The sequence below is a fragment of the Convolutriloba macropyga genome, chromosome 6 (genome assembly GCF_964194025.1).
Source record: "Convolutriloba macropyga chromosome 6, txConMacr16.3, whole genome shotgun sequence".
Lineage (NCBI taxonomy): Eukaryota > Metazoa > Xenacoelomorpha > Acoela > Convolutidae > Convolutriloba > Convolutriloba macropyga.
Genome location: NC_134473.1, coordinates 30,557,499 through 30,572,649, shown reverse-complemented (window position 1 = coordinate 30,572,649; position 15,151 = coordinate 30,557,499). Strand labels below are relative to the sequence as shown.

At 36.0% G+C, this 15,151-nt stretch overlaps 1 protein-coding gene across 1 annotated transcript in view; it reads left to right on the top strand.

Moving 5' to 3' along the window:
- LOC142341618 (protocadherin-16-like) overlaps positions 1-15,151 on the top strand; it is a 233,810-nt gene that overhangs the window by 189,351 nt on the left and 29,308 nt on the right. The window contains exons 41-43 of the mRNA XM_075392706.1: positions 9,459-9,667; positions 9,992-11,677; positions 12,372-14,360. Of these exons, the coding sequence (XP_075248821.1) occupies positions 9,459-9,667; positions 9,992-11,677; positions 12,372-14,360 (3,884 nt within the window). The remainder of the gene's footprint in view (positions 1-9,458; positions 9,668-9,991; positions 11,678-12,371; positions 14,361-15,151) is intronic.

The window sequence follows — 15,151 nt, the reverse complement described above, 5'->3', positions numbered from 1 at the left end:
CTGATTGTTAAAGTGGGGGTGACAGGGTGATTTTTATATTGTTTTCAAAGGAGAATTTATCGCAAAATAGGATTTTGTTGTTGCGGGGAAATGAGAATTCGGGAAAGTGTAAAGACATTCATTGCGGGCAAGTGAGAATTTTATACAGTTTATCATTTCTTCATATAGTCATTTATTGCGAGGAGGAATTGAGGGGAAGTGTAAAGTCGTTCATTGCAGGGAAGTGAGAATTTAATACAGTTTATCATTTCTTCGTATATCGCATTTTGAGAGTCAGATGTGAACGGCTCTGTTTTTTTTAATGTACCGTCTGTGTGTTTCACTATGGGGTATGTTTCTTAAAGTGTTTTTTTGTTTGGTTCGTTGACTATGTACGTGTTCTAATGTTTGTGTTGTTGTTTTGTACTCATGGTATGAGACGGTGAGATACAACTTATCTTTTAATTGTACTTTAAATTAGTTCTTTCATTTGTAGATAGATTGGGGAATGTGTTAAATCTACAGTGGAGGCGGTAGTTATTGTGTTAGTATTTTCTTTTGATACAGCATGTTGACATTGTATTTGTTGTGTTTGTAAGTTGTGCGTCATAAAAATTTTTTAATGCATCGGGAGTTTCTACCGTTCGCAGTCAATGTTCGTCCTGTGTTGTCATCGTTAGTGAAGGGCATAATAAATCTGGAAGTGAAAGGTTTTGCCTTCCTTCCAAACTATGTGTAAGTTTGGAAACTTCGTTAGAATTGAGATAAAATGTGTAAACTGTGATTCGGTTTGTTCATTTTTGTGAACAAGAAAAGTATTGGTTTGTGATCTGTGTATAAAATAATAGGATATTGTGATCCTTGAATAAGGAATTCGTATTCCAAAAGTGCATAAATTATAGCTGAGCGTTCTAGTTTGGTGAAAAGTCGAAGTTCAGTTGTGGAAAGTATGCGGACACGAGTTCCATTTTCCGAAATTAATTTTTTTGCAGGAGTGCACCGCCGATACCATAGTTAGAGGCATGGCAAAATTTTTAAAAGGGTTTTTTGATCCAGGAATAGCAAGACGTTGTGTACCATCTGCGAGTTCTTTTTTTTAACTCTATCAAAGTTATGTTGGAGTTCTGGTGTCCATTTAAAATCAACTGTATCTCTAAGTTGGATATCGTAAGTTGGAAAGGTCGTAATTTTACTTGTAAGTTATATATGTATTTCAAGATCATTGTTGGATTTCAGAAGTTTTGAATTTTCACAAATCTTGAATTTCAGAAGTTTTAGAAATCTTGGATTTAAGTGGGTGAATGCGATTATTTTCAATCTGATGTCCTAATAATTTTACTGATTCTAAAAAGAAGGAGGATTTATCTAGAGCGGCTTTAAGGTTTTCTGTTTCTCGAATTGTGTGATATTTATCTAAAATTTGCAACATTTTGTCTATCGTCGTGTCTTGTATGAAGACATCGTCCAGATACGTGATTATTTTAATTTGGCGAATTAGTGGTTTGAATATGCTGCTCATAAGCAACCAGAAATCTGCTGGAACAACGGATATACCGTCGAACAAATGTTTAAAACAGTATTGCTGTCCTGTGAAAACAAAGTTAGTTAACCGTTGCAATGATTTATCTAGTGGCATTGGTTATGTGCGCTGTTCATGTCGGCTATTGAGAAAAGCAGTCCTTTTGTCCATATTGGAATAAATTGTATTGTCTCCTCTGGCCGGCTATATTTAGTTTTGTCAATCATCGTGTTCAATTGACGGGCATCTAATACGATTTTGGGTGATTCCCCTTTTTAAGTATAGTTACGGTATCAATAAATATGTTCCCTGTAGTTTGTGAATTTGTGTCGGCGGGTGCAATTATATCAAAGTGTGTCAGAATGTCGAGTAAATGTGGTACTAGTTCCTGTAGTTGTAGGGGTATACGATTAGCGCGTTGTTTTTTGAATATTGCTCTGGATTTCAGATGTAGATTTAGTTCAAGCTTGATTTTACCTACATCGAGTTTAGAAGTGGCATAGCAGTTTTTGTAGAGAATTAAGAGTTCTGCTCATTGTTCAAACTGTTTTTGGTTTAATTTCGTGTGTTATAATTTGCGTTTTTGTTGTTTTGTCAAATTTAAGAAGTATAGTTTTTAAGTTTCTCTGATGTACAATGTGTTAGATAGTTTGCTGTGTATGCATTATTGAATTGCGTGAGTTCATTGATAGGATATTTCGTAGTTTGTAGGTCTGTTAGTGAGACATCTGGTTGTGCATATCCAATGAGTCCTTTTACAAGTATTAGTGGTTGATTAAAGGGCTTTGGTTTAGAATCTGAATGAAGGATTGAAAAGGATATTCTAAATTATTCCTATCTTTAATAGAAAAGAGCGTTTTTTATGTAGTGGTATGAATAAAAAGTCAGATTTGTAAATTGTGTTTCCATTTGTGTACCTACTTTTACATTCGTATTCAGTGAGTGAGTAAGTTAAGATACGATGTTCGAATTTTTGGAAATATAATGTGCGATACCCGATAATTGGAAATAATTGGGCATAACATGGTGGTGGTTTTGTGGATGATTCATAAAATTTCAAGAGTTTTTTCTTGTAATTATGTTTTATCTCTTGTGTGTGAGATGAACATATTAAAGATTCTACATATTTCTTTAGGAATGGTGTTCTGAGAATGTTAAATATGGTGTTTGATACATGAAAAGTTGACGTAAAAGTTATGTTTTGGTATATTCTATGTTCTGTTACGTCTTGATAAAGTTTTACAGTGCAATGTGGTTGTAATTTAATATTGTTTGCTGCCGAAATGACAAATATTGATGTTATTAGTTGGAGGTTTCGATATTCCCTAATTTTGTTTCAAGTGTCATTATTTAATACGTTAAATGTAGCTCTTGAATCGATTAGAAATGCAATTCCGAGATGTGGTGAGATTGTTCTAGTGTGATCAAGTGCTTGATATGTATATATTGTTTTACAAGATGTATAAAGGATGCTTTCATCCGTGAGAGTGTTACATTCTTCCTAAAAAGTAAAATATTCGTTTTGTGAATCTTGGTTGCGTTCCAAGAGTAAATCGTTAAGTTACTGAACCAGAGGTTGTCCTTCTGAAACGTTTTGCGTTTCTATTTGTCCATTGTTAGACTTTGTGTCGTCAGTCTGGTCTTGGTCTAGATTTGAGTACATATAATTTCGCACATTTCTAAGGAGATTACGTGAGAGTGGTCGTCGTGAGCGATTTCCCTCTCTATTGTAATTAGGTGGTTGTGCTCGAGAGTTACTAGAGTGATTATTGTTTTTCTAGTTCGTTTTATTGTTTTAAAAGTTTTGAGGTCTGGGGCATGGTGAACTCGCTCTGCTTAGTGGTTGAAAATTACTGTTTCCATAATATGGTTAAGCATTAGAATTTGAAGTCCTATTATGGCTTCTGTGTCAAGAAGTGTCTCCATTTTCTCTGCTATTGCTTCATGAGCGATAGGAAAATGGTAGTGGTTTGCCAGTCATATTATTAGATGTGGCTTGTTTGTTCGGAAGATTATGATTACCTTTCATGGCTTGGTTAAACGTTTGCTTTCAATAATGTGGTTTTTCAAGTGGTTTTATGTATCTTTTTTCCGGGCATGTGGAGATACTGTGTCCTGATCGTAGACATTTTGTTACAAAACTTAAGGAGCATTAGTTTCCTTTTGATGTTTGGATTGTTTGAGTGGTTTTGTTGTATTAAAATGATTCCATAAGCAATATTCTGTTCCATAGTTTGTACATCATCTACTGTGAGATTGTCTATATCCATAGATAAACCATTTACAGATGAGGAAAGTGTGGAGTTTATGTTTATTTTATATCTATCAATGTGTGTTCTCGTAATTTATTCCTGATGTAGTTTTTCAACTAAATGTGCAAATGGAAGCGGTGGTTCCAACGCTGTTGATTTTTAGCTATCGTTTTGAGAGCCTTTCTGGCTAATTTTAGATCTAGTGCTTTTACAAGTGCATAACTAATTTGGGAATCTCTCATATGTGGAGCGTTGTCGACATAAGTTTTTCTAGCACTTTGTTCAAATCGAAGGGCCAGTGTTTTTATTTGTTCGCCTGAAGCAAGTGTTGTGCTTTCTAAAAGTAACTTCGCTTGTGTTTGTTGGTTATCAAGAGTCTTTTAAAATTCTCGGCAAAAGCTTGCCAATTCTTTTTAATATCGCGTGGTAAATGTAAATACCACTGTTATGGTAAAGCTGTTCGTATCCTGGCTATTTGTTTAAGGGTCCAAGCTTCATGATACGGTGAGTCAACTTGTTCTGGTCCTGCTGTCATTACCAAGTTTGCTGTTATAGCATTTAAAAAATTTTCTGTAGTGTATGTTGGATCAGTACCATCAAACGCTCTTAATGACTGTTGCATGTGTACTGAGCCTCCTAAACAAGAATTTATCTTTTCTGCGTTTATTCTAACAACCGTTGAAGCTGTTTGTGTTGACGCAGCTTGTAAATAATAAGGGTTTGGAGCGTTTGTAATTTGTTGAGTGTTTTGTGAATTAAATTGTCTAGCAAAATTTACTAATTGTTGGGGATTCAATTGAATATTTTGATTATTTGTCGATGCCGGCAGGGTAGACGTATTTAAGATGACTGGTTCAGTGTTAAAATGAACTGGATTTTGTCCTTGTAAACGTGGGAAAGGTGTATTTACATTAGGTAAAAGGGGCAAAATTGTGTTTAGTGGGTTCAAATGGCAAAATTGTGTTTAGTTTGTTGTTATCTCGATCTATTAGTGATAGAGTGTTCACTGTATGTGATGAAAAAAGTTTTCCATCTTCTTGTAATGTGGAATTGAAGTCAGTTTCTAAGGGTTCATTTAAATTTGAGTCCATTGGTTATGAACGTACCAAAGTATCCATATTTTCCTCCGATAGACGTGTTTGTGTTATTTGTTATATTAGTGAATGTAAATGTCTGGTTTTCACAATTGTGGTTTCTCAGTTGAAATTGTCCATGATCAAGTTTCAATTGTTGTATGATTTCAGATGGTTCTTCAGTAATGGTTTTATAATTTTCTGGAAATCAGTTTGGATCATAGATATGTTTCTGGTAATTTATCCATTAACTGGGGTTATGTTTCTGCTATTAATTTTGTGGCTGAAAAATTATGGCGTACAGGGTTTTTCCAAGATTTATGGATGTACCAAGATAAGAGTGTGTAGTATATCTTCTGCTGGTAGATCTGCATCTTTCACTTAGCTAATAATGTGCCTTTATCCGGTTAGTGAAACCTTCATTTTCTTGTCTAGCCATTTTGTGTACGCTTTCTTTTCTTCATTGTATAGCGGCAGTTTTTAATGTTGATGCTGAGCGTTTTGTGTGTGACGATTTTCCAAATGCACCAACTCTATCAGATGGCTGTAATTCTTTGTATTCTCCGTTAAGGAGTTCAAATAGTGTCTAATAGTGGACTGAATAAAGTTTCATAGATGAGTGAGGTATAAATATCAGTGAGAGGGTCACATAAAAAGTTGTGCCTTTTGTAATTTGAGTTCCCGATATCTCAATTGAAAGAAAAGCTTTTCGAGAGACTCGTGAAGCCTTATCAGTTAGAGAGAGGAGAGGCTGTTGCTCAACACTGAAATAATGGCGATTAACTTGTTGTCCCTTATTTAAGAATATGTTTAGTTCATATTGGTTTTGATAGTCTGATACTTCAGAAGGTTTAATATCACGTACAAGGCGCCTGTTCTTTTGTGTAAGAACAGCTAATTGTAGGTAATTGGAATGTGAGTCAGATTGGGATGATGTTTGGCCAGTGTGAGGGCTCGTTTTAGTACGTTTATTAGTATTTCTTTAGTGTTCTAATTTTAGTGTTCTAAAGCGGACCCGGAGAGGCAGCCTTTAAGTATAAAGAGTTAGGGCTACTTATTTCTGTGCGCGAAGTAGGCTTACCTATGTCTCTCAGACTAACCGACTTTATAAAACACAGAAGATCGATTTCAATTATAACTGTGATTATAAAGAGTAAGAACCGAGTAAGAGGTATACACATCGTGTAACTACCCTATTAGACTGACTACAGTTAGTGTAGCGCTATTTAAAAGAGAATATTGTCTTCTAACCAAAACCAAACAGAAACCAAAGAGAATAGAACCAAACCCAAACACACAATAAGTCTGCAAAAAGCTGGTGGTGTCTTGTCAGTTAAAAGGAGGGAGTCTCTTTCAAGTTTGCTCAATATTTGTTTCAGAGATATTTGATAAGATATTCAACATAAGATATTTTGCTAAAATTTGTTAAAGGTTTTCAGAAAGTGTTGTTGATTTTAATCTTAAATGCAAAAAGTATTGTCGGCTATTTTCTTTTTTCGTCAAAAAATCTGGCTAAATATTTCACCAAATTCAGACTTTTTCATCAAAAACAACACGAAATAAATTCTTTAGTTTACTTTGATTAATTTCTGCAGGAATTGCACGCCCAAAAGCCACTAACACAATCTTTGTAGACTCAAATAGGGGATGTTTCTACTTCAAATTCCCTTGCGGTTGCTCTTTAGTTTAAACTTAGCCGTCTTCTGCTAACTTTAATCGTTGATTATCAAAAGCGCAGCATATGTTTTTGATTTTTTAACTAACAAATTTCTATATCTGACATTCGAAAAACTAATAGTTCATAATGGACCAACAGCAATAGCAGCGCTAGTTTTCGATCAATCTTGGATTGTTACAATCCAAAAAATTTGGGTTGTAATCAGTCGCTTTTTTAATTAAAAAATTCGATCTTTTTGATATTAATTGAATAACAGAACATTTCAAATCAAATTTTAATAGTGATAGGTCAAATTGCCTTGCTTATTAGTTCCCAAATCATTTATTTAATTTATTGCTCGAAAATTTATGGTCGCTTTGACTTTCAAAAATATTTGATTTTTAAATAAAAAATGGCTTATTGAACTTTGATCCATTTTTCTTTTACTCTGGTCAATTTGTATCTTAGTGTCATCAACGAAAGAGTGCTTATTCTTTCTATTGACTTCCAATTCAATCTCTTTTGCGGTTTTACGCGTTAAATTATGGTTTTCTGGCTTTGATTCTACTAGAATTCACATTTTTTTCAGGTTTTTGCCCAATTGTCATGTTTTCTAGATTTGTCACATTATCACGAAATTGACAGTTCATATATCACATTATCAGCGTTCAAAATAAGGCAAAATTGATAATATTAAATTCCTTTGAGATATATATTATGGTATTATACGGCTTCGACACTACTTGCTCGAAGAATTTAATTGAACTTTTTAATTTTGTCTTTAACTGTCAGTTTTACTTTGTCTTTTTAGTCGTATGAAATTTCCTGAAAAATGACCCAGTTTCTTTGGCTTTTATGGAGGAATAGATGAGCCGATTTTCTGATATTAGAAGATAGCTGATGGCTCTAGTGTTTTTGAAAACAATTGTTTTCCAAAATAAAAAAAAAACACTTTAACTTCGCAATTTGTTCCTTTTATTTTCTGTTTGTTACCTAGTCTCGTGTTACCTAGACATTATTGTTGCCAAGGGAAGGTGTCAAAAAAGTTTGGTTCAACAAAATCTAATTTTTATAAAGAGTTCGTTACAAATTTACTGGCTTCGACACCTGTTTTTCCACAAAAAAAAAGTAAATTATTTTTGATTTTTTTTCATATTTGTCGTTCTTTTTGTAGACGTTAGACATATTTGGAATAAATTCAGGTCTCAAGGGCTTATTTTGGAAGAATAAACGAAACTATTTAATAATTTCATTTTGTAATTAACGGCTTTCATGTCTTTGGAAATAATTTTTTTTCGAATTTTTTTTTGACTTAGATTTGCCTTTTTTCCGTTTTTGTCTTCTTGTTACCTGGTTTCATTAATGAGAGGTCGCAATTTGTTCAATTGCAGTTTTATCTGACGCTCTTTTGACTTTGTTATTAAGTTTTGTTTTTTAAAGCGAACATAAAATTTTTGATGTTGTTAATGTTTGTTGTTGTTGTTTGATTTTGCTGTTCGTCTTGACTCGCTTTCTTAATATTGGCATATCTCATCAATCTTTCAAGTTTACTGTTTCTGTTCTTTTTTGTGTCATTGTTACCAAGCCTTATTATGGACCCGTCCCATATGGTGAAATACAAGTTGTTTTGTTCAATTGCAGTTTTATCTGACGCTCTTTTGACTTTGTTATTAAGTTTTGTTTTTTAAAACGAACATAAAATTTTTGATGTAGTTAATGTTTGTTGTTGTTGTTTGATTTTGCTGTTCGTCTTGACTCGCTTTCTTAATATTGGCATATCTCATCAATCTAATGCATCATTTTATACTTCACTGAGTCATTTGCTTTGGAGGCTATCTTTTCGTTCATATACCAATTTTTTCCGAAAAACACTTGAATTTTTGGGTTTTACTACCTGTTCATTCGGTAGAGAATTATGCCAAAATTGTGGATGAGCGGGGTCGGAACCTTATGTGCGATCGCACATTACCGAGCCTCCTTGTTATTTTTGTCTACAATTGTTTATCATTTAAAGCAGTTTTTACGAAAAAGAGCAAACATAAAATAACAAAAATCTTTATCATTTTTCGCATTTTAAAATAAATACAATGTTTTTCATTATGTCATTTATATGGCACAACTTCTGTAGCATCACGAGCATGAAAAGGTTGTACTTTTTGCTTTTTATACTCTTAGCGATTCTATAGAACGAGAAAGCCTTAGGACCATTATCTTGATGATATTACAGCCAATACGAAATCATAATCTGTTTGAAATTTTAATGCTTTTTAATTGACTAATTTTTATCAGTTTTTGAAATCAATATAAGACTTGCTCCGTACCTCAAACAATGTTCAATTTCATATTTTTTGTTATAGCTTTTTCTTCCATTTCACCAGCATTCTATTTGTAGCGTGATCCCTTGTAAATGTTTAATAGTCTGCACAAAAAAAGAATCCATTTTTTTTGAAACATTAAATAACTTTTCTCTCCCCGTCCATTTTTAATCCTTTCTTTGCATCTGATGCGGCATCTTGAATCTTTCATCAATTATACATAGATAAATACATAGTTTTGAGAAGTCTTAAGAGATTACATATGAACCTTTCTTTTTGTCCAGTATTCTTTTCAAGAGACATCACGCGTCTGGATTAGGCCTTTTTGAATATATCTCAAGCGTCGTGTGTACCAACGGCGCAATGTGCAAAGTGCAGTGCTGAACAATTCAAAATCCGTGTTAATTAATTGCTCTCAAACAATAATTTAAGCAATTATTTGGGTCCTGATGGTTTGTTTATGCGATTTGCCGCCTGGTTGATTTTTTCTCGGTTTGATTTTAACGCAGTGGATGGCAGTTTACTATTAAAAGTCGCATGTAAGGTGTGTCGAATTTCATTTCAGTTTTTTCTTTATAATTTACTAGTGGCCCATAATAATCGCCCATAATAATCTATAATATGGCCATATTGAAACCAAGTTGGAAGTGCATAATTTTTAAGGCTTGATCGGGAGCAAAAAGACTCGTATGAATTTGATGTGATCGCATCGGACGGTGCAGGCAATGCGGTGACATGCTCCGTCTCAATCACAGTGGTGGACGAGAATGACAATTACCCCGTATTCAGTCAGAACAGCTACACTGTCTTCGCCTATGACAGTCAGGCTGCAAATCCTCTCATCACAATCACAGCTAAGGACAAGGATTCGGGTTAGGATATTCAAATTATATATTGTTTGTTTTTTTTATTACTGCTAGTTTCAATTTTCTCCATTTTTTTATTTTTGAATCAAAATAAAGTTTAAATTTTGGTGGAATTAGAACTAGACTCACTTTCTCGAAGCGTCACGCTATGACTGATCAAAACATTCTTAAACATTTTTGAAGTCAATTTTTATTATTCTGCCGTTCGATATCAATCAAGACAAAAAGGCTACTGAGACATGCCGATGATCCAAATTAGCTAATCTCATGTTTGAATTTCTGTTCACCTTCTATCTACTCTCATAATTCCCTCATAAGCCCCTCTTTTAGGTGGAAACGGTAACATTCTGTACTCTCTGGTCAATGATTTTTCATCGCAATTCTCCATTGTTCCTGCAACTGGGGCCCTAAGTGTGGTCGCACTCAACTTTGACGATCCGGCTGTGACTTCAACTTATGACCTCCAGGTTGTCGCAACTGACCAGGGTTTGACGCCTTTTGCCATAACAGCAAATGTTGCGGTAACTCTACAGCCTGTGAACGAATTTGTGCCCCAATTTACTGGAACGCCCTACACTGAAACGCTTGCTGAAAGTTCTAGCCTGGGAACTGTTTTGCCCTCTGTGGTTAGCGCTACAGACTCTGATTCTGCGACTACGGGTGATGGGCAAATTAGATATTTCATCGATCCACCGAATGACAAATTTGAAATATCGTCAAACGGTGGAATAATTTTGACAGGAGAACTCAATTACGAATCAATGATATCGCCGTTTCAGATAACTTTGACAGTTTTTGCAGAAGATCTTGGAGAAAACCCCGAGCATAAGTCGGCTTCAACAAGATATGTAATAACCGTAACCAATGTGAATGATATTTACGCGGAATGCGACCAAACTATCATAAATGTTTACCAAGCCGAAGATCCAAGCGTGACTTCCGGAAATTTGGCAACTCTTTTGTGCACTGATTCGGAGGCCGATACCACAATGGGCTACGCGGTATACTCCGTGAACGGCCTGACTAGTTACTCCGGAACCCCGGCATTTGCTATGACTGGCAACGTTCTGGGTTTCTCTGGCGGTTTTTTCGACTTTGATGCGACTAACTTTTACGAAGTGAGAATTGCGGTTACAGATCACGCAACGACGCCTTTGACGACGTTTGTGGATGTTAGAATTTTTGTGACGAAAACGGTCACTAACGATCCAACTTTCAGTCCATCATCTTACACTCTGAATGTTGACGAAAACCAAAATGCAGGAACCCTAGTTGGAGATATAGACACAACAACAGAAGGGACGAACACTGTTTACTCTTTAATTGGAACCACTTTGTTCTCAATAGACCCTCTGAATGGAGAAATATACACCACCAAAAGTTTAGATGCAGAATCTTCACTTTCTCATTCATTTGTAGTCCAAGCAACAGCAACTGAATCGACGGTTGTTTCAACTGGATTGGATGGTTACACGAATTTGCCAGTGAATGTGACTGTTAATGACCTGAATGACAATGCTCCGGCGTTTGCGTCGGAAGTCTATACAGTAACAGTGACCGAAGGTTCAACGGCGACCGTATCACTCATAACTTCCGACAATGACGCAACAGCCGCAAACAATGTCATAGCAAGCGCATCCATAGACACAAGTTACAACGGTGGAAGTGATTCTGCAAGTTTTGTATACGGTTCAGATACTCTTACCATAAATGGAAACAATGCGTTGGACTACGAACTCGGAACTCGAAACTTTGAGATCAGACTTGAAGTTGTCGATTCGGGATCCAGCGCTCTGACGGGGACTTGCACTGTTTATGTGAAAATTGAAAACGCCAATGAGGCGACTCCAGTGTGGGCTTCGGGTACGTCTTTCACAGTTGAGGAAGGTCAGCCAGTCGGCACAACGGTTACTACAATATCCGGCACGGATGCGGATTCAAACGATACTGGAGATGGTGTGTTAAGATACGAATTTACAACTTCGAATTCAGACTTTTCAATTGGCTACACAACGGGTGAGTTCAAAATTAAGGCATTTGCTAATTATATTTCGACTTTGTAATTTTCGGCCTTCGGGCAAAAGATAGTTCTCTAATCACACGAGCAATTTACCGATAAATTAGTGGAAATGAGCATAAAACATTGCCAAAAATTGTAATGTTTTATTTTTGTGTTCAAAAAGCGCTTGATTCTGTATTATTCGCTAGCACCACTCTTGCTGTTTCAAGCTTGTTGTTGAGGGGGCTGAACTTTAGGCCAGAGAAGTTTTTTTTAATTGACACCCGTGGCCAAAATGTTTCCCCGGGTACCCGTTGTGTCTTTTGTATGAAAATAGTCGGATTCGTGTTTTTTGTTTCTTTTTGTGTTGGCTTTCTCGCCAACAACCAGTTTAAAGTTCAAAAAAGTAAGGAAACAAAAAAAAACGATATTTTGTTTCAACTGCTTTTGATTTTTATTTTAAATTTTTTCAAAACTTTGAATACAAAGGCAACTTTTGAAAGACTCATTGTGCCTGGCCGCTGCCCCGGAAATTTTTTTTGACATAACACGCAAATTACCGCAGGTTGAAATGGAACTTGTGTAAAGAAAAAGAAAGCTAAAATGACAAAAACAAAAAAATGTAAATCCAACAAATGCTATCAGATCACGGGAAATATTGGGATTGCTGCGGACTGGAGAGCAAACTTTGATTTTTTATGTTATGCTTAGGCGTCATCAAAACAAAACAAATGTTTGATTACGAAACAACGCCCTCGTACTCAATGTCTGTGAGGATATCTGATCTTGGAACCGTTCCAAAAACGGTGGAACAACTGATTACAATCAACGTTAACGATACAAATGATGAACAGTTAACATGTGGGTCTCCGAACGAAGCGTTTGTGTACTCCTATGCAGAAACAACATCAACTAGCGGAACTATTGGAACCATATCTTGCAATGGTCAAGATTCAACAACTTCTCTTAATACTTTAATCTTGGGATCCATTGTCGTAACACCAAACGTTGCATGGATTAATGTAGCCGTTTCTGGGACCACAATAACCATCTCACATACCGCAGCAATTGACTATGAAAGCTTATCAGTGTATTTTTATAGTGTGACCATAACAGTTTTGGATAACGCTGGTGTTTCGCCTTCATCAAGTGTAACTTTGGAAGTCGACATTGAATTCACGAATCTAAACGAAGCAACACCAGTTTTGACAGGATTGCCAGCGACCACCAGCATTGATGAAGATGTCGCAATTGGAACCAGTATCTTTAATGCCACAGGAACCGACACAGATGCGGGAACCTTCGGTGACTTGCGATTTGAGATCACAAATGGTAACACAAAAGGTGCCTTCGAAATTGACGAGTTTTCAGGTCAAGTAAAGACCGCGGATTTGGTTGACAGCGAAACATTGAATACATACAGCCTTGAAATTTCAATTTTTGATGGTGCCGGGCTTACTTCGAATGCAATTTTGACAATCAACATAAACGACATCAACGATAATTCACCTATCTGCCCTCCCCAGATTGCAGCTGTGAACATTCCTGAAAACCATCAAAACGTGAATGGAAGCTTCCTAACTATACCATGCACAGATGAAGACGTAATCGTGGACACATCTGCTGTGATTACATATGCGATTACGTCATCGCTTCCTTCGGGTCCCTTTGAGTTCGACTCCCTGAATGTGAATCAACTTCAAGTTAAACCATCGGCAACTTTGGACTACGAAACTGCCCAAAATTTCATTTTAATAGTCGAAGTTAAAGACTCAGCAAATATCCATACAGCAACTACGACAGTTTTCATTACGATAGACCCAGTTAATGAGTTTGATCCAACCTTCAGCCCGTTAACTTACGAGTGCAATATTACAGAAACTTACGTAATCGGTGACATAGCGTGTACAGTTTACGCAACAGATGATGATTCTAATGAGGATGGTTTAATTTTGTACGCAATCGATGCTGCAGGAAACCAGGAAGGAAAATTTGCTATTGGCTCTGAAAATGGTATCATAACTTTGCTGAGCACAATAGATGTCGACAGTTACTCGAGGGACCCTGTAACATACATTTTGACAGTCACCGCTGAAGATCAGTCTTTTACTTCTCACCGAATTGCAAGTCCTGCTGCAACTGTCGTGATCAACGTGTATGACGTCAGAGATTCCGGTCTCGTGTGTGAATTGTATCAAGCGTTCAGCCTTACGGAAAACTCAACGAGCCCTGCGAATCTCACCGACATTGATTCTCTATGTACTGATGAAGATGATGAAGAACCGCTTTTTACAAGCTACGCCATCATAACAGGGAACTCGGAAAACAAATTTGCGATATCCGGATCTCAATTTCAGTTGATAAACTCTTTAAGTTTCGAAGAAACCAAATACTACAACTTGACAATCCGAGTGTGCGATAGCAGCTCTCCGTCTGTGTTATGTGCAACATTGACAGTTTTGGTAAATGTGGAACCAATCAACAAATGCGCACCTGAGTTCGCCCTCCCTAATTCTGGGATCTTTGAAGTTGCGATTACTGAAGACACTCCAATTGGGACTACAATAATGACTCTAACTGCATCCGACTGTGATGACTCGACAACTGATTTTGGACAGTTCTTTTTCGAAATGGTCAACGCTACCGCTGATGGTTCTGAAGCTCTGACCGTCGACAAGTTTTCTGGAGATATTATAACAGGTACTGGTGTGAATTACCATGCTATACTGCATCCATAAGATTTGACGGCTTCTCTGAAAAAATAACACAATGAAAACAAGGCGGCTCGGTAATGTGCAATGGCACATAAGGTTCCGACCCCGCCCATCCACAATTTTGGCATAATTGTCTACCAAATGAGGAACAGATAGAAAAACCCAAAAATTATTTTTTGCGAATCCCAAAAAAGCCCAAGTCTTTTTCAAAAAATTCTGTATGAACGATAAGATAACCTCCAAAACAAATAACTCAGTGGAGTAAAAATTGATGTATTAGATTGCTGTAATATGTCAATATTAAGAAAGCGAGTCAAAACGAACAGCAAAATCAAACAACAACAACAACAAACATTAATTACATCAAAAAATTTATGTCCCTCTTAAAAACTAAATTTAATAACAAAGTCAACATACCGTCAGATAAACCTGAAACTAAACAAAAATAACTGATAAATCACCAGAAAACATATGCGACCAGTCCATAAAAAGGTTTGGTAACAATTATACAAAAAGGAACAAAAACAGAAAAGTAAAAAAAAATTAACTTATTTTTTTGAAACAATTAACTTCAAAGTAATAAATACCATTAGGAATAAATTAATATTACCACAAATTTGCGATTACCACTGCTTCTATAGAAGGGCATTAGGACCTGACCTTATTCATTTTTTAGAGCGGCTAAAAAGAACAACAAAGAACAAACAAAATTTCAATTGAAACTTGCCAGAAAACGCTGTCAAAACCGTCAAGCCAAATTTTGGCACTCAAAATATA